Raw genomic sequence first — 20,113 nt, 5'->3', positions numbered from 1 at the left:
TCTTAAATTATTGTAATAATTTTGAATTATCCCCCTACCCTTAATAATTATTATTATTATTATAAAAAAATTATATAATTTATTTTTGATAGAAAAAGGTTACATAATAAGTACTACATGGTAGGGGTGGGCAAACGGGTAGAGAAACCACGCGTCGGAGTGGGTAGACAAGGTTCGGGGCGGGTACATGATGTGTCTAATTTTTTTAGAAGATAAACGGGGCGGTGTGTTAGTATTTTAGGGGCGGGCCGAGTCCTAACATTAAGAATAACAAGGCCCCGAACCGGCCCGTTAACTCTCCTTACCCTAGTCCTTTGGGACTCCATCTCTCGACGACATCCCTTTTCTGTCTTTTCTCCTCGACGACATCACCCTTTGCGACTCTGTACTCGCTCTTCTCACTGTTGCACCCACCACGACGAAACTCTCTCCTCCTCAACGATATCCCAGAACACCCAGCTCCTAAAACCACGAAGGCATCACCTATCTCGATTTTCTCCTCCTCAACAAAGCCATCGCCCTATCACCACCGTCACCTGCTAAATTTTTGGTAATTTTGAATTAAGCGTTTGTTATTTATGTGAATTTTTGGTTTAGGGATTTAAGGTTTTTGAATAAGGAATTGTATAGATATTGCTCTGGGTTCTAAATTCCTAGTTGGGGAATACAAGATTTATAGCTGTCACAATGAATGTTGTGGGGATGGAATTGTATTCATTTGATATATGTATGTTTGTTCTTTAATTTGGTTTCATTGTTTGGTGCAATAGGATCGAAATTGAAATTAAATATCCCTTTTCATTTGTTTCCTATCGTTTTCATTCCATGTTGGCTGTTTTGAATAATCCACTGACTTATTTTTCAATTTGATGGAAACATTCAGCCTTGAGAGGAAGCAATATCACAAGTGAAAAATGATAAAACCATTTTCTGGTTTTTCTTGTCCGTGTAATTTACACATAAAAGTCTCTCTTGATAAAACAATGTTATCAATATAGACTTAAAAGTCTTTCTTCATCGTTCAGTTTAATAGTTTTGTATGAGAATTTTCTTCTTCTAAGTTTTGTAAGTGATCGATTGGGAGTTACGTCTCTAGTCCTAGGTTTTCATGAATGCTACCATAATATGTCTATGCCGTGAAACAGCTCCTATAATTTAAAGAAAAATGTCTCTACTGCTGTGCATTGCAGTGCAGCTTATAAAAACGTATTTTTGAGAAGAGAAAAAAAAACAAAAAAGTTGGACTCATGGACCTGCCCTGAACTGGCCTGTTTGAAAAGGGTCGAGTTAGGTAAGGTTCGGTTCCAACACTCAAAATCCCTCTACGCGGCCCGCCTCCACCCAGTTACATTTTAAAACAAGTAGGGTTCGGTTCCTCCAAATTTGGGCCCAGCTTAAGTTTATTTATTTTGAAATTTTGTACTAGTAGTACTACTAAGTTTGATGGCTAATGCGACAAATTAAATTCAAATGTTAAATACTTACAAGTGAAGAAGAATACCACTAGCCGTAGTACTGGGCCCCATAGTTACATTAACTTTTAAAAAGTAATTAACATTGATTTTAGTTTATTGGTTGTCGATGGACCCATGCATTAAAAAATTAAATTAAATTTATTTGATTCTTTCTTTGTTTGTTGTAAAAAAAGACTACTAGAAAGCAAAGAATCAAATGATTCAGTTGTCACATCATATGTGGCATATCTATTAGAGAACACCTAAGACCATCTCCAAAAGAGATGTCAAATTTTAAACATAAATTTAAATTTGACAGCTTATTTGGCAATTTGACAACTTATGTGGCATTTTGACATCTTTTAAAGTTTTGCTCTCCACCTGATATGTCAAATTTTAAACATAAAATAAAAATTTATATTTATTTTCTTTGCATTGGTAATTAAAAAAATTAAAAGACAATGCTTTAAACCAATAAAAAGTTAATAAAAGCATTTAATAATTAATTAAACAAATTTGAAGTTGATGTCATATTTGGCAACAAGGGAGAGAGATGTCATTCCATGTCATGCCATATCATATTTGGCTTCTCGATTGGAAAACATTATAGCTATTTTTTTTTAACCATTATTACTGATTTGGACAATTTAATATTTCTTTTGAATATGCTCTAAATGTCCTTTAATCCTATTTGACATATTGAACATCTCCTTTAGATCTTGGAGATGGTCTTATGTACCATTAATGAGGAGGGGCTTACTAAATTTATATATGTATGGACCATTTGAACCTTCCAACAAAACACACATGAAGAAGAAAAGAAAAAATAAAAAGGAAAACACCCTCATTTCCTTTACTATATATGAACTGGAAAACAGCAAATAGAATTAGGTAGGGACATTGAAAATTTTAAGGAATTGTTATTAGCATTCTAAAATTTTCATTCTACACTTCAAACTTTCTATATTAAGAAAGAAAAATACAATGTAGAATGAGATTTTTGGAGTGCCAATAACATTTTTCAAATTTTATAAATTATATAATTCAGTTTGGTTCACTATTATGTCCTTGTAGCTCAGTAATTCCGATTTCTGTACCAAAGTTTCTGGAATGTTTCAGTTTTGGTTACTGAATGATTTGGTATTATTGGTTTGGTTTTTTCAAAGTCGGGTTCAATATGATGCGATCGGGTTCCTTCTCTTTTGGTTTTTGTTTCAGCCCTACCTTGGACTGGAGTGTCCACAAATGTGCCATACCTGGACTAGATGGAAGATGATTCTTTCTCCTTATATTCCTATTTTCATCTCTTCTCTTCTTTCACAGATTGTTTTTTGTCTTCTTCTAGTTATTAAAAAATTAATACAAAACGTTGACGTGATTTAATCGTGACCGTTCAAATAAGAAGAGAGAAAAAGAAAAAGAGATTAGAAGGGAAGAAAATCCTACTTTCTAATTGAAAGGGTAGATACATGATTTTCAAGATCTCCTTTTCCAAGAATGTTTGCCAATTTGTCCAGGATTTGCTAATATCGGAAGCTGCTGCGATTCAAAGTTGTGTCCCCGAAAGGTTGAAGTTGCCATTTTACGAAATCTGCGGCTTTTATTAGGTAGTTGGAACCTTCTCAAATGCACGTCACCGTTATCAAATTAAAACGTCAATTTATTATAAATCGACCTAACAACGACATGCTGCCTCTATGGACTCATGCAACGATGTCTGATCAAGAAAAGAAAAATACTTTCATGAAACGAATTTATTTTTTCTTGTTGGATCTCACTTCACTAATTTGAAGTTATGCCCAATACTATCTTTAAAATTGAATGGAAACACGATTCCCAACGAAGACATGTTAAACGATTGTTGTGCAGATAGGCAGTGTCTGTGATTTCTAACCGTTGGATGTTTGTATTGCACAATATTTTATAATATTACCATAAAAATTTACATTGAAATGTGAGATATGTTCATGAAGAGTTTTATTTTAAGAAAGTCTAATTAGTATTTCTCAAGTTGATTTATTGCTGTTTTTGTCTGATTTTGAAGGGCTTAGAGCTTGTGATTGCATGCAACGCGGTGAACAGATCAGAGACTGGTGGGACCGTTACATGTGGGAGCAGGCTGGAGAGGTTGGGAGGACTGTTGCATGAGGAGGACTGGACTGGAGGAGTTCGACCCACGGATCGATGTGGCCAGTTTTAATCTTATGGACACCAAAGAAGCTGTGGACGAATTTCAATCAAGACATTCTTCTTCCCAGTTTTGTTAAAAAGAGTAATATTATAAGCATTAACATCCAACCGTAGCAACATATGAAAGTCGCTTGTCACTCTGTGTTTACAAAAAGCTAATTATGTGAGTGGCCGACGACGACTCTTCTTTATTGCTACTGTTGGATTTATCGAACTTTTTAATACGCAAATTAGCGTTTAATGTGAGTTACTGTACTTAATAATGCTAGCTGATTTGTTGTATGTTATGATTCAACTCCAAACTACATGAGAACCAGCGGTAAACACAGAAAAAGTGAGGTTCCATTTTAGTAAGCTCTTTCATTAATTCATGCAATTTGCTTGCAGCGCTATTCTTCGTGGCTCAAATGATGACACACCTGTGAAACACAGGAAAAGTGGGGTTCCGTTTTAGAGTTTCAGTTGTTTACATGGTGGGATTTGATACCTGATTTAGCAGAGGCAACGTATAATAAAAACTACGTTGGACTTCCCTTTTTTCGTTTGAGATAATTTTTTTTAATATAGTTGGTAGATTGTCGCTTGGTTCCAGTGCTTTTTAAATTTTGTTTTAGAGACGTCTAAGTTTTTGTTTTCTCTTAATTTCTTGTGTTATGAGATGTAAGATTTTTGTACCATAAAAAGCTTATATAGCTTTCCCAGCAATTGGACAAATTCTACCGTCCGTCCTCCGGACTACCTAAATCCTACGGCACACACAAAAACCACGCCTACTTATCAGCCTGACTGTGCCCAGCTTTTGGAGAAATTTTTCAATGTAACTGGAATACGGATGTGTTAATATACAAATTGTGGAATATGTGTGTTAAAAATTTAATAACTTAAAAAATAAATGTTCTCATTACTTGTATAAAAACACATGGTATATCATTCGTATTTTTATCGCAATGAAAATTTTCTCTAGCTTTGGTCCCACGCTCCTCACTTTCCTCCTTTTATGGGTTCGAACAGAACTACAGAAGACTCTCTCCCGCAATTTTGATGAATGTAGCTGTATTGCTTTCATTTCTTGGTGGTGATTAACTTAATTTAAAGACCGGTTAAAAACACAATTGCTTTTTGAGATTTTTCATGTTTTCACAAAAACTTCTCAGATTTAAAACATTACACTCAGAGTTAGACTTGAAAGAGTGAAAGTGGTGCCACCCGATTGAACAGCTCCCGGTTTTATTTTTCTTCCTGCTCGTAAAAATAATATATAAATATTTGTTATATACAATTCATTATATGCCCCTTGCAGTTTGATGGCTTCCGCTTTCTACAATGCATTTACAGTTTCGAGGCTTACGTTTAACTTTCGCATAGGACTTCTAAAATTTCAGAACTGGCCTGTATTTACACTAATGCTCCATGGAGTTTTAATTCACTTCCACATAATCCTTCAAGGACAAATTAACCCTTTTAATTAATTATCTAAAAACAAAATCTTTTACAATAGAAAAAATTTAATATTACATTAAACATTTAAGGAAACAAATAAACCCTAGCCATGCATCTTCTTCTTCCCCTCCTATATTTGTTTTCCAACAACCATATCTCTCTCAATTTCTTTTTTGGTTCTCATGTACCATCTGCTGTTGAGCCAAATACATAAAGATAACTGAAAACAATGAAACTAAAATAATTTGGATTATCACGGTTTGCATAGAAGAATTGTAGCCTTGTTTTTTTGTTTGAATTAAAATATTAATTTGATTTTTTTTTCTGTTTATTTATAAAAGTTCTTTTTTATTTTAAATAATTACCTACAAGGGTAAACTTGTCCTTGAAGTATTATGTGAAACTGAATTAAAAACTCAGAAGAAGACGCTAGTATAATGTTTTAAATCCGAGGAATTTTCGTAAAAACACACAAAAAACCTCAAAGAATGTTTGGAGTTTTGATTAGTGTAACTTTTGGAGCTGGTTTTGAGTTTGAAATAGACTACACATATATACCTACTGTTGTGTCATGTCATGCATAATTTGTTGGAATGTTGAATTGAATCGGCCAATAGCCAAATGTGGCAAATATTTCTTCCACCAAAAGCTTTGATTTCCTAATTAACAAGTAGAGGCGCAATGGTTGAAATGGTCGCCCCAATTAACGAGTAGTGCCAGCAGCTGGCCTTCCACATAATGTTTCTGCAGGGAAATACATATTCTTTGTAGTTATAAGTCTCATATATATATTGGAGAATGATATAGACAAGTTCCAACCCATTCAACTGATCACAACTCTTGCATATTACACCTTCCAAGCCAAATGTATTTATATATATATATATATGTTATTAAATATAATATTTATACTAAATTGTTGCAACATTTTATGTGACAAATGATGCATACAACTATTATATACTGAATAAATTCATTAATTGACGACGTGACATTTTATACATCCCTTGTTACATGATTTGGTAAAAATGTGGTCTCCCTTATTTGTTTTCATCAATGGACTCAATACTTGATAAGGATTTGATCTGCATGCTCTTGCACCACCTTCCAAGCCAAGGCAACGTGGTGTTCCTCAGTCAAAGTTGCACCAACTGCAAAACGTAACATGTACAAACCTCCAACCACACCATGAGTCATGTACACATGACCTGACCCATTGATGGACTCCAGCAACTTGCGATTCACCTCGTTGATAATTACACTATATTCATCACCATTAGCATCATAGCAATAATCCCTCTTACCATTCTGATCACTTGAAGCATTGTTGTTAATCGCAGCCGGTGAAACCCTAAAACAAACCAAGGAGAAATTCCTAGGAGCTACAATCTCAAACCTTTTATCCATCCCCACAAGCCCTTCAAAAATCTTGGCCATTTTTACGTGACTTCTAAGAAAGTTTCTAAGGTTCGCCACCCCATAGCTTCTAAGCACAAGCCATAGCTTCATGGACCGAAACCTCCGGCTCAAGGCTAGTTGCCAGTCTTTGTAGTCCACCACCTGCTTCGATTCTGTGGCCTTGTTCCTTAAAAACTCAGGATACGTTGAGAGTGAACTTACCAACGCGTTGGGATTCTTAACCCAAAGGCAGCAACAGTCGAGAGTGGTGAAGAACCATTTATGCGCGTTCAGACTAAACGAATCTGCACCCTCGACGCCATCAAGGAAATGTCGAAACTCAGGACAAATGCAAGCACTCCCGGCATATGCCGCGTCCACATGAACCCACATGCCATAATCTCCCGCTACGCTGCAGAGTGGCCGCAATGGATCAACAGTAGAAATCGCGGTTGTTCCCAGTGTGGCACATAGAAACAATGGGACAAGCCCAGCTTCTATGTCTGAATGAATGGTCACTTTTAGAGACTCGGGTGAAAGCGCAAATGATGTAGATCTTGTTGTCTCTATGGTACGAAAATTCTCAGGGTGAATTCCAACAATTTGGGAAGCTTTTTGAAGTGCGCTATGTGTTTGATCGGATCCATACACAACTAGCTTCCCAATGTTTTCTCTACCAATTTTGCGTAGCTTTTGATCCCTGGCAGCTACCATTGCACAAACAAGGGCCTCACAAGTTGTCCCTTGTATCACACCACCACCATTGCCGGAGAAAAGGAAAGACTTGGGAAGTTCGAGCATATTTCCAAACCAATCCATGACTATGCTTTCAAGCTCAGTAGCAGCTGGCGATGAGATCCAGTTGAATCCCACAACATTGAATCCGGAGCTAAGCATTTCTTCGAGGAACCCCGCAACGCTACCACTGGAAGGAAAGTAGGCAAAGTAGTTAGGGCTTTGCCAATGAGTTATGCCAGGGACAATATGGTCTTGAACATCTTGGAGGATGGTTTCAAGGGGTTCAGGGTTGTATGGGGCGGAATCTGGCAAGCGTTTTTTGAGGTAGCCTGGTTGGACTTGGCTTAGAACTGGGTATTTCTCTATGGATTTGTAATAATCTGCAATGAAGTCTATGACCAAGTGGCCTTGCCTCCTGAACTCCTCAGGATCTAGAGGGTTTGTGGATAAGTTGGAAGAATTGTTTTCTTGTGAATTGAGGCTACCCATTTGGAATTTGGAAGAGTTGAAGTGGGTGTTGATGAGTTGAGTTCCACTTGAGAAGAATGCGTAGCTTATATAGGAGTTTGGCGTGGAATTCCCATATGTACTTGAGCTCAAATGCACACGTTGGATCCCTCTCCACCATTCGAATAGAATTTAGGGAGTTTTTATGAAAATAGTTTTGGTTAAGTTTATTTTAATAAAAAATCATGCTATAACTTTATTTATTGAAAAATTCTTAAATTTTAATAAAATGAACAAAAGAATTTAAATTTTAATGAAAATTACACAATTTTAATATAAAAAAAAATTACAAGGAAAAAAAACCTGATGCGTGGGACCTGTGCATCCATTACAAATATTGTTTATGAAACTGAACGCTATTTATGAATTGAACACTATTTATGAAACTGAAATACTTTTTATAAAACTGAACGTTATTTATAAAATTGAACGGTATTACATTATTTATTGATCCAGTTTCATAAATAGTATTTAGTTCTTGGTCATGTTTCATAAATAGTACCTAGCTATTGGATCCTGTTTCATAAATAGTGTATAATAAGGGAACTGTTATTAGCACTCTAAAAATCTCATTCTACACTCCTCATAAATGTATTTTTCTTTCTACTTATAGAAAGTTTGGAGTGTCAAATGAGATTTTTGAAGTGCTAATAACAATTCCCTATAGTAATTGGTACACTTTCATAAATAGTGTCTCTTTCTTAGTCTGGTTTCATAAATAGTATCTAGTTATTGGTCCACTTTCATAAATAGTGCCTAGTTCTTGGTCATGCTTCATAAATAGTGTTTAGTTCTTGGTCCAGTTTTATAAATAATGCATAGTCCAGTTTCATAAATATTTTTCCCCTATTGGTTTAGTTTTAGAAATAGTGTCTAATTCTTGGTTTCGTTTCATAAATTGTGTCTAATTCTTGGTCCAGTTTCATAAATAGTGTATAGTCCAGTTTCATAAATAGAGTATAGTCTAGTTTCATAAATATTTTCCACCTATTGCTTTAGTTTTAGAAATAGTGTCTAATTCTTGGTTTCGTTTCATAAATAGTGTCAACTTATTGGTCCAGTTTCATAAATAGTGTCTACTTATTGGTCAAGTTTTATAAATAGGGCCTAATTCTTGGTTCAGTACTTCAGTTCCATAAGGTTTGAAATTTAGACCCTTTTTGGTCTGTAAAAGCACCAATTGCGCAGAACAAGATGAAAACCTCGAGAAGATTATGTCCTCAGTAATTATATTTAAAAAGTTGTTTTCAATTACCAAATTAAAATTCCTTCACATTTTTTACTTACATACAATAATTAAATGTAGCTCTCCATCCAATTTCTTTAGCTTGGGTGTCATCTTGAAGAAAATTTTCCTTATGCCCGTAACACAAGTAGTGCACCACGTGTTATTATGTAAGTGGTGGGATTTTTTATGTTATTAATTTTTTAACACAAGAATCTCACCACTTTTATAGAGACACGTGGTATAATATCTCATATTCTGGGCATATTGAAAAATCTCTCATCATCTTGACTATTATTGGGAAACAATACCACAAAAATAAAACTAAAAAATGTAATTCAATTAAAAAAATATCTCGTCATCTTGACCAATTCTTATTATTTCCTAATAAAAAAGTTCACAACTCTTAAAAATACAATTAAAAAACTGGATGAAAAGATGCAAAAATTAAAAAGACGCAATACGTCGCCAAGAATCAAACGTGGGCTGTACAGCTACAACAACAAACTCTCAGCCTCAGCCACCAAAGCAAAACATAAGATTTTTGAAAATATTGGTTCTAATTCCACTATTTTATTGATTATTGTTTTAAAAGAATAAAATAAATAATTTGCATTGATATTTGACCAAACAAGTAAATAGGGACTTATATATAAGTAGAAAAAAAATATCTTATTAAAATTGAAAAAAAAAAAAAAAGAACACTTGAATAAGTAAATTAAAAAAAAAACTCAAATTCTTTGCGTAAAAGTATTTCATTATATATACTAATTATTTATGCAAAAATCATTAAAATCGCCAAAAAAAAAAAAAACTAAATTGATTTTGCAAAGTTCTAAACTAGTTCTGTAAAAAATACTAACTAAATCTACAAAAAGTACTGGTTCTGCAAAAAAAATATTAAACTGATTTTACAAGAAGTACTGAACTATTTCTACAAGAAGTACAAAGTAGTATTGAAAAAATACCAAACTGATTTTACAAAAAAGTACAAAACTATTTCTACAAAAAATACCATATTTTAGCAAAAAAATACTAAATTAATTCTGCAAAAACACTAAATTAGTTCTACAAAAAGTACTAAATAGTTTCACAAAAAGTACTAAAGTAGAATTGCAGAAAGTAATAAACTATTTATACAAAAAGTACCAAATATGGCAAATACCTCTAAACTAGGGTTGGAAAAAGTACTAAAGTATTTCGACAAAAGGTACCAAATTATTTCGCAAAAAGTTCTAAATAGTTACAAAAAAAAAATACTAAACTGGTTATGCAAAAATACTAAATTGATTTTGCAAAAAATACTAAACTATTTCTACAAAATACCAAATAATTTTGCAAAAAAGTACTAATTTGTTTCACAAAAAGCACTAAACAGAATCTGCAAAAATTATTGAATTATTTCTGCAAAAAGTACTAAATAGTTTAAACTAATTCTGTAAAAAAATTCTAAACTAATTTTGCAAAAATTACTAAGCTATTTCTACAAAATGTACCGAATAGTTTCGCAAAATGTATTAATCCGTTTCACAAAAGGTACTAAGCTAGTTATGCAAAAAGTACTAATAGTTTCACAAAATATACTGTGACGACCCGTCCTTAATTTTCTATGTGATTTCTCTCCGAGTATGTGAATTGACTATTATGCCTTTAGACCAACTCCAATGGTGGGCTAAAAGCCAAATTACCCCCCAAAATTTCCCCCCAAACGCACTCCAACCCAAGGGGAAATTTTGAGCTAAATGCTAAATGCTAAACCAATGCCAAATTCCCCCCGAAATTTAGCCCAGAAATCGGGGTGGACTCTAGCCAATATTTATCGGAATTTAAATTTTTTTAGATTAAAATGTACATAAAATTAATTTACGATAGTCTACATATTTATTTTTTTTTTAAAAATTAATTTAACAAAAAAAATAGCCTAAATTCATTCTTTAATAATCCCGGGCTAAAATTTTAAGGTAGAATGATTGGAGTAGAAAAGCTGTTTTTGGGCTAAAAAATTTGACTTTTAGCCCAACCATTGGAGATGGTCTTAGAGGCAAGTGACGTGGACGTGTTTATTTCTCTCTCAATTTATTCTCGCTTCCGTAATGAATTTGTACACACTGTTATGAGTGTACATGAATTTTTATCAAAGTAAAAACACTATTACAGATAGATTTCAATTTTCTTTTACTGTAGGAAACCTGAAACCCTATCCCTTGTTTTCTTTAAATCTACCCGTGCCCTCTCCTCTTTTTCTTCACTCACCAATCAACTCCTTCAAATCTCTCACCAATCCCATCTTTTACCTCTACACGGCACCCAATCAGAAAAGCAAGAAAATATCTCACCAATCCCATCGTTTCCCCCTCTTTCTTGTAGTCATTTTCTTCAAATTTCAGAATCGAGTATGCTCATGGAACACGTGATTCAAATAATAACACTTGATTCAAGGACAATCTTGAAATACAGAATAATATTACAACATAAACGAAATGTGTATCATGCAGTACATATTTTAGGTCTCGTACATTTTTCATATTACAAGAGTTTATTTTAGATTAACGATCAAGGAAACTCGAGATCTTGCAAAATTAAAAAGAAAAAAAGACATGTGATATGTATGTATATATGCACTGCTTATAAAATTTAAATGAAAGAGAAGTGAGGACCCTAGGAATCAATTGATCTGACCGTTCACTAAAGATCCATGACTCAAATCTTTCAATTTTCAAGGTAAAATTCCTTAGGCCTCATTTTTTTCTCTTTGTTGGAAGAGTTGCCTAATCGAAGGCCTGAGATGCAGCTACCCCAATCCAAACTTCCTGCAGGCTTGCCTCAGCTCATCAATGGTGATGAACCCACTTTCGTCCTTGTCGAAAAACGAGAACGCCGACAGCAGATTTTCTACCCTCTCCAGAGTCCAGATTGTTAATTAATTAGTGCACCGTCGCCGCCAGAAACTCGCTGTAGTCGATCGTCCCGTAGTTGTCAATGCCAACTCCTCCATGAGATCCTTGATCTCAGACTCCATTAGCTCAGAACCGAAGTCTAAGTGATTCCTCGGTTGAGATTTTCCAAAAAAATCCCATTTTTGTCTGGGAAATTAGAGCAGAATCGGTGAGAAATATAACAGTGAATAAAAGGTGGAATAAAAAAGGATGGGTTCTTTTTCTTCCCTTTTTGTGATGAAAACAGGAGGCTGGCAGGGAATAAACATGGAAATCAGTGGGAAAGTGAGAAGAAAAAGATGAAGGGAAGAGAGACCTCAATCCGGGGTATGGTTTTGGCCCTGGGTGGTGTGTTATCATTTAAAGAGGGGGAGGAGTGAAGAGGGAAAGATTGCGCATTCCTGGCTACGCAATTTGATTAAATGGTTATGATTTTAGGATCCCGAGGTTTCGGATAAAAAGATTTGGAGATGATTTTTTTTTTTAAAGAAAACTAATTAAAAGAGTTTGAAAATTTTGAGTTTTAACGATAATAACAAAATAAAGGGTAAATTGAATAGTACCAAGATTAACTTTTTAGTGTAAAAATGTGGTTTTTCATTAAAGTGAACAGTACCGGGAGCTTTTCGTTAAAATTTTTTTTTTTTTTTTAATTATAAGAAACGATATAATGGTATTTCATTGATTTTTACAAATAATTACAGAGGTTGTCAATTAGGTACAATAACTTCAATAACCAAGAAATTGATTTGAAATGAATTTGCATAGCAAAACAACCAACAGTTGGAGAGGATCTTAATCCCTCCATTGACTTTCCAATTAACGAGTAAATGCGCAATGGTTGAAATGGTCACCCCAAGTCATCACTAATTGGCAAACATTTTTAGTGGTCACTGCAACTGGTCTTGACAAGTAATGTTTAATTCTCATGAATTGGATAATTTTATTTTTATTAATTAATATAAAACCCTAAAATTCCAGACATGCATGGAGAATGAAACATAGACAAGTTACAACCCATTCGAACTGATCACAGTTCTCGCATATTACACATTCCAAGCCAAATATATTAATATAGGATATACTGAATATATTTTCATACCACATTATTAATTGATGCGACTTTTATACACATAAAATGATATACTAGAGTAGTACAAAAATACGATCTCTCTAATTAATTTCCATCAATCGACTCAATACTTGGTCAAGATTTGATCTGCATGCTCTTGCACCACCTTCCAAGCCAAGGCAATGTGGTGTTCCTCAGTCAAAGTTGCGCCAACTGCAAAACGTAAGATGTACAAACCTCCAACCACACCATGAGTCATGTACACATGACCGGACACATTGATAGACCCCAGCAACTTGTGATTCACCTCGTTGATAATTACACTATATTCATCACCATTAGCATCACAGCAACAATCCGTCTTGCCATTCTGATCACTTGAAGCCTTCTTGTTAATTGCGGATAGCGAGACCCTAAAACAAACCAAGGAGAAATTCCTAGGAGCCACAATCTCAAACCTTTTGTCCATCGCCACAATCCCTTCAAAAATCTTGGCCATTTTTACGTGGCTTCTAAGAAAGTTTCTAAGGTTAGCCACCCCATAGCTTCTAAGCACAAGCCATAGCTTCATGGACCGAAACCTCCGGCTCAAGGCTATTTGCCAGTCTTTGTAGTCCACCACCTGCTTCGATTCTGTGGCCTTGTTCCTTAAAAACTCAGGATACGTTGAGAGTGAACTTACCAACGTGTTGGGATTCTTAACCCAAAGGCAACAACAGTCGAGAGTGGTGAAGAACCATTGTGCACGTTGAGACTGAATGAATCTGCACCCTCGACGCCATCAAGGAAATGTCGAAACTCGGGACAAATGCAAGCACTCCCGGCATATGCTGCGTCCACATGAACCCACATGCCATAATCTCCCGCTACGCGGCAGAGTGGCCCCAATGGATCAACAGTAGCAATCGCGGTTGTTCCCACTGTGGCACATAGAAATAATGGGACAAGACCAGCTTCTATGTCTGAATAAAAAGTCACTTTTAGTGACTCGGATGAAAGTGCAAATGATGTAGAACTTGTTGTCTCTATGGAAAGAAAATTCTCGGGGGTGAATTCCAACAATTTGGGAAGCTTTTTGAATTGCGCTATGTGTTTGATCGGATCCATACACAACTAGCTTCCCAATGTTGTGTCTACCAATTTTGCTTAGCTTTTGATCCCTGGCAGCTACCAGTGCACAAACAAGGGCCTCACAAGTAGTCCCTTGTATCACACCACCACCATTGCCGGAGAAAAGGAAAGACTTGGGAAGTTTGAGCATATTTCCAAACCAATCCATGACTATGCTTTCAAGCTCAGTTGCAGCTGGCGACGACATCCAGTTGAACCCCACAACATCGAATCTGGAGCTAAGCATTTCTCCAAGGAACCCCGCAACGCTACCACTGGAAGGGAAGTAGGCAAAGTAGTTAGGGCTTTGCCGATGTGTTATGCCAGGGACAATATGGTCCTGAACATCTTGGAGGATGGTTTCAAGGGGTTCAGGGTTGTATGGCAACAAGTATATATAACCAAGACAAAAAAAAAATCGCACCTCACCACTAGGATTTCAAATCCAGCAATTACTTTCAGTTTTATGGCTTTGCATGTTTCACTTGTTAATGCTTTGATGCCAACACTGACGAAAGGGCTTTCAGTTTTATCTTCTGCGAAACTAAAAGTGATAAATTATACGTGCGAGGTTTGGAACTCAACAAGCGAGAATACATTTTGTGTTGATTGAATTGGAGACTTTGGCCATCAATTTTTGAAAACTTTCTGCAGAACTTGATAAACGAAATTCATCCAGTAGATATGGTCTCCAAATCGAGACTATGCCTCGAGCCCTCATGTTTTTGGTTTTTTACTGATTAAGCATATTCAAATTTCTTCCTAAACCTAATTAGTTGATGGCAAATTGAAACTTTATTACTCAATCATCAAAAATAAAAATTTCATAGGGAAATCGAATCTCAGCTACAGCATTTTGTAGGTTGAAATTTTTTCTTGAAGTTTGTGGAATCATGTGTTGGGGTACAAAGGCCCCAGGGGAGGGGAAGAGGAAAAAAATTTCATTTATGTTTTGTTATTAAAAAAAATTATCGATATAAATGAAAAGAAAGGCTATCCAGAACCATCAAAATATAACTAGTTAGTATTACGGTCTAATGGTATTCACCTTCACTTGTAAGTGAGAGGTCTCGAGTGTAGTTTTACCATTCCTTGTGTCATTGGGAATACTAGATTTGAATCTGCCATGCTTGATTTAGGTGCTTCTATAAATGTTATGCCATATTCCATTTATGCATCTATGAATTTAGGAGCATTGAAAAATGATGGTGTAATAATACAATTGGCCGATAGATCTAACGCTTATCCAAAGGGAGTTTTGGAAGATGTGTTAGTGCAGGTAAAAGGTTTAATCTTTCCGGCGGACTTCTATGTGCTCGAGATGGATGAATCTGACCATGCCCCTTCGTTGCCAATCCTACTAGGCCGGCCATTCATGAAGACGGCGAGGACGAAGATTGACGTGTTTAATGGAACATTGTCCATGGAATTTGATGGGGAAGTTGTTAATTTTAGTCTTTCAGATTCTATTAAGTATCCTAGTGAGGATCACTCATGTTTCTCCATTGATGTAATTGATTCTTTGGCGCAGGGATATATGGAAGATTTGAATGCCGATGCGCTTGAAAACGTCATTACAAGGAGCATGGAGCTCAAAACCAAGGGAGGGGAGCTTTTGCTAGGCCACGGCATACAAGAGTCCTCCCATGCCGTGGCCCCTAGTGAGGAATGTATGGAGTTGGTGGCTGCCCTAGAGTCACTTCCTAGGTACGAGGGTAAGTTTTCTAAAATTGAGTCGATTCCCGTTTCGACTAACAAGTTGTTACCATCCATAGTTCAGGCACCTACCCTTGATCTCAAACCACTACCGGGCCATTTGAAGTACATTTTCTTGGGGGAAGAGGAGACATTACCGGCCATCATTTCTTCATCACTCACGGCACAAGAAGAGGACAAACTAGTGCGTGTGTTGAAGGAGTTCAAATCTGCCATAGGGTGGACGTTGGCCGATATCAAAGGTATTAGTCCCGCCACATGTATGCATCATATATTTCTTGAGGAGGGGGCCAAACCAACTAGAGAGGCTCAACGCCGTCTTAACCCTCCGATGATGGAAGTTGTGAAAAAGGAAATAATCAAGCTGTTAGATTGTGGAGTTATCTATCCTATCTCGGATAGTAAGTGGGTGTCACCGATCCAATGTGTGCCGAAGAAATCTGGAGTAACGGTTGTGGAGAACGCGGAGAATGAGCTAGTGCCCACTCGAATCCAAACTGGTTGGCGCGTATGCACTGATTATAGGAAGATAAATGCCACCACAAGGAAGGACCACTTCCCATTGCCGTTCTTAGATCAAATGTTGGAAAGGTTAGCGGGTCATTCATTTTATTGTTTTCTTGATGGATATTCTGGTTATAACCAAATTGTGATTGCCCCGGATGATCAAGAAAAGACCACTTTTACATGTCCCTTTGGTACATTTGCTTATCGTTGCATGCCATTTGGTTTATGTAATGCACCTGCTACATTTCAAAGATGCATGATGAGCATATTTTCTGATTATGTCGAGAAAATTATTGAGGTTTTTATGGATGATTTCAGTGTGTTTGGTAATTCATTTGATGGTTGTTTGAGTAATCTTAGTTTGATTTTGAATCGTTGTGTTGAAACAAATCTTGTGCTTAATTGGGAAAAATGTCACTTCATGGTTAAACAAGGTATTGTTTTAGGACATATTATTTCTGAAAAAGGCATTGAAGTAGATAAATCTAAGGTAGACCTTGTTCGTCACTTACCCGCTCCAACTTCTGTTAGAGAGGTTCGTTCGTTTCTTGGTCATGCAGGTTTTTATAGGCGGTTCATAAAGGATTTCTCAAAGATTGCACAGCCACTATGCCGATTGCTGCAAAAAGAGGTGGCGTTTGAGTTTGATGATGCATGCTCCAAGGCATTCAAGCACCTCAAGGAGGCTCTCACCTCGGCTCCCATTATCACACCTCTAGATTGGAGCCTTCCATTCGAGTTGATGTGCGATGCTTCGGACTATGCGATTGGTGCTGTTTTGGGGCAGCGAAAGGACAAACAACCTCATGTTATTTATTATGCGTCTAGAACATTAAATGATGCTCAATTAAATTACTCAACCACTGAAAAAGAATTACTTGCTGTGGTATTTGCATTAGATAAGTTTCGGTCGTACTTACTTGGGACTAAAGTTATTATTTTTACTGATCATGCAGCTCTCAAGTATTTGCTCACGAAGAAGGAGGCCAAGCCTAGACTAATTCGATGGCTTTTGCTCTTACAAGAGTTTGACATTGAGATTCGGGATAAGAAGGGCGTGGAGAATGTGGTGGCTGACCACCTGAGTCGGATGATACATGAGGAAGTAACGCCAATTTCTGAAACCTTTCCCGATGAGCAATTAATGTCTATCCAGGTAAGTGAGCCTTGGTATGCAGATTTGGTGAACTTTTTGGTAACTAAACATACCCCTAGCACATTTAATAGGAATCAATGTGATAAGCTTAAAAAGGATGCTAAGTGTTATGTTTGGGATGACCCATATCTTTGGAAATTTTGTCCCGATCAGATTGTACGACGTTGTGTGAATGAATCTGAGTTTCAATCTATTTTAACATTCTGTCATTCATATGCATGTGGGGGACATTTTGGCACCCAACGTACTGCCCGTAAAGTCTTAGAATGTGGGTTTTATTGGCCAACCATTTTTAGGGATGCTAGGACATTTTGCCTTACATGTGATCGTTGTCAGCGAATGGGTAATATAAGTGCTAAGGATCAAATGCCACAAAACCCTATACTTTCTGTTGAAATAATTGATGTGTGGGGAATTGATTTTATGGGTCCTTTTCCTTCATCACAGGGTTTTCTTTATATTTTGTTGGCGGTGGATTATGTTTCCAAATGGGTGGAAGCAAAAGCCACCCGGACTAACGATTCAAAAGTGGTTGCAGATTTTGTGAAGTCTAACATTTTTGCTAGGTTTGGAATGCCTCGAGTCCTTATAAGTGATGGAGGTTCTCATTTTTGCAATCGCACAATCGAGGCACTGCTCAAGAAGTATAACGTGACACATAGGGTTTCTACACCCTATCATCCTCAAACAAGCGGGCAAGCCGAGGTGTCGAATCGGGAGGTAAAACAGATTCTTGAGAAGACGGTTGGGCCAAGAAGAAAAGATTGGAGCTTAAGGTTAGAGGATGCATTGTGGGCTTATAGGACCGCTTACAAAACACCCATAGGAATGTCCCCCTTTCGGCTTGTGTATGGCAAACCATGTCACTTACCTGTGGAGTTGGAGCACAAGGCTCATTGGGCCGTGAGGAAGTTCAACATGGATTTAGACGAGGCGGGAATTCATCGTAAGCTTCAATTGAATGAACTTGAGGAAATACGGAATGACGCTTACGAGAATGCTCGACTTTACAAGGAAAAGACGAAGGCCTTTCATGACAAGATGATTCGCACAAAGTCCTTCTCTGTTGGACAAAAAGTGTTGTTGTTTAATTCTCGTCTTCGTTTATTTCCGGGTAAGCTACGTTCACGTTGGTTTGGACCCTTTGTTATTACTAATGTTTTTCCTCATGGTGCAGTCCAAGTTCGTAGTTTCAAAACAGGTCAAGAGTTCAAGGTGAATGGGCATCGCTTGAAGCCTTACTACGAGAGCTTTGTAGAACATGATGTGGAGGAGACAACCCACTATGCCGTGGGTTCCTATGAAGGTTGAGCAATGTGGCATCGTCCGGCTGGAAGACGTTAAAGCAAGCGCTTCGTGGGAGGCAACCCATGCAATCAACAAAGGAAGAACTCGGGAATCGCTCCACACTCAGATTTGCGTCCCTAAACCCTTTCCTTTGTTGCTTATTTTATGTTTTGTGTAATGTTTTTAATTGTGTCTAAAACATTGAGGACAATGTTTAGTTTAAGTGTGGGGGGGTAACATTCTGTTTTGAGATATTTGTGCATGAAATTCGTAGGGTATTACCACCTAACATGTTTAAACTTGTTTTCCACTGTTTTTATGTGTTTTTAAGCTATTTTAGAGTGTTTTAGTATGTATTAACTTAAAAATCCGAAAATACCATAAAAATTTGAAAAATTGTGTTGAAAAACCCAAAAAGAGTTGTTTTTGTGTGTTTGTTTGTGTCGTAGGTCACCTTCCAACACAATGATGAGGATTTGGTTTTTAATTGCATGACGGTTAAAGAAAGTTACAAACATGGATGGACGTTTGATATACTCTTTGGTTTATGCTTGGTTGTAGTTATAGTTTACGAATTCACATGTAATCACAAATGATAAAAATCAGTTTTTGTAACATGCTTGAAGGAAGGAACTTAAACAAACGCTACATCCCGGTGAGACTTGAGCCTAAACGTTATTTGGAGAGTTAAAATTTGTGCATTAATGTTTTCTTAAGTCGTTGCATGATCTCATTATTCTTTGCTTGGTTACTACTTAGAAGGCGTTTCATCACTTAGTTCCAAATGCTAGAACTCATGCCCATTTCATTCAAAGCATGTCATTGATTTGCATAACACGTATTCAAGATGAAGTTGTGTAGTGAACACCATAGCCAAATTGCCATATTTCCCTTTTCATTTGTTTTGTAGGATTTAACTCCGTTGAGCCTTGTGTAGCCTACTTTCTTTGTTAACCCACATTATCTTCACCTAGCCTAGATTAGGACCATCCGTACCCTTGTTCTTGAAGCATAGTAAGCATGAATGAATTCCCTTTGATTAATGTGTGCAGAAAATAAGTGTGGGGGAAAGTGTATTCATGTGAATTTTTGTGCCATAGGCACGGTTAAAACAAAAAAAAAAAAAAAAAAAAAAAAAAAAAAAAAAGAGAAAAAAAAAAAAGAAAGAAAGAAAGAAAAGAAAAGAAAAAAAAAGTGGAAAAAGAGTTGAAAATAGTTTAAAAGTATTGGTTGTTGAAGTAAGGGCCCAAAACAATGAATTAGGCCCTAAGAGTTGTTTGAATCTCCCCTATTTGTTTAAAAGTTGATTTCTGCATTCTAAGGGAATTCTAGGTCTTAATTTCATTACTTTACTTATTATTGCTTAAAGAACGTTTG

The 20,113-nt window shown here is 36.3% G+C and overlaps 2 protein-coding genes across 2 annotated transcripts; both read right to left on the bottom strand.

Moving 5' to 3' along the window:
- Nucleotides 1-6,146: 6,146 nt before the first annotated feature.
- On the bottom strand, nucleotides 6,147-7,725 carry LOC103966072 (phenylacetaldehyde synthase-like). Its single transcript, XM_009379201.3, has one exon. The coding sequence runs from the start codon at nucleotides 7,707-7,709 to the stop codon at nucleotides 6,147-6,149; it is 1,563 nt and encodes a 520-aa protein (XP_009377476.1). The 5' UTR covers nucleotides 7,710-7,725.
- Nucleotides 7,726-12,934: 5,209 nt separating this feature from the next.
- LOC103966111 (phenylacetaldehyde synthase-like) lies at nucleotides 12,935-14,509 on the bottom strand (the record flags this gene model as incomplete). The annotated part of the gene is given in 3 exon segments (XM_048574223.1): nucleotides 12,935-13,701; nucleotides 13,704-14,010; nucleotides 14,012-14,509. Coding segments are annotated over 3 exon segments (1,422 nt in total), but the record flags the coding sequence as incomplete, so codon positions are not given.
- Between the last annotated feature and the right edge of the window lie 5,604 nt (nucleotides 14,510-20,113).

This window comes from the organism of the source record quoted next, unplaced genomic scaffold (assembly GCF_019419815.1).
Source record: "Pyrus x bretschneideri cultivar Hongxiangsu unplaced genomic scaffold, Pyrus_bretschneideri_v1 Contig7, whole genome shotgun sequence".
NCBI classification, from domain to species: domain Eukaryota; kingdom Viridiplantae; phylum Streptophyta; class Magnoliopsida; order Rosales; family Rosaceae; genus Pyrus; species Pyrus x bretschneideri.
The sequence above is the reverse complement of the archived record's forward strand: the minus strand, read 5'-3'. Positions and strand labels throughout refer to the sequence as shown.

Bases quoted from the DNA above. Each gene is read 5' to 3' on its own strand.
- LOC103966072 (XM_009379201.3), bottom strand. From the start codon at position 7,709: ATGGGTAGCCTCAATTCACAAGAAAACAATTCTTCCAACTTATCCACA.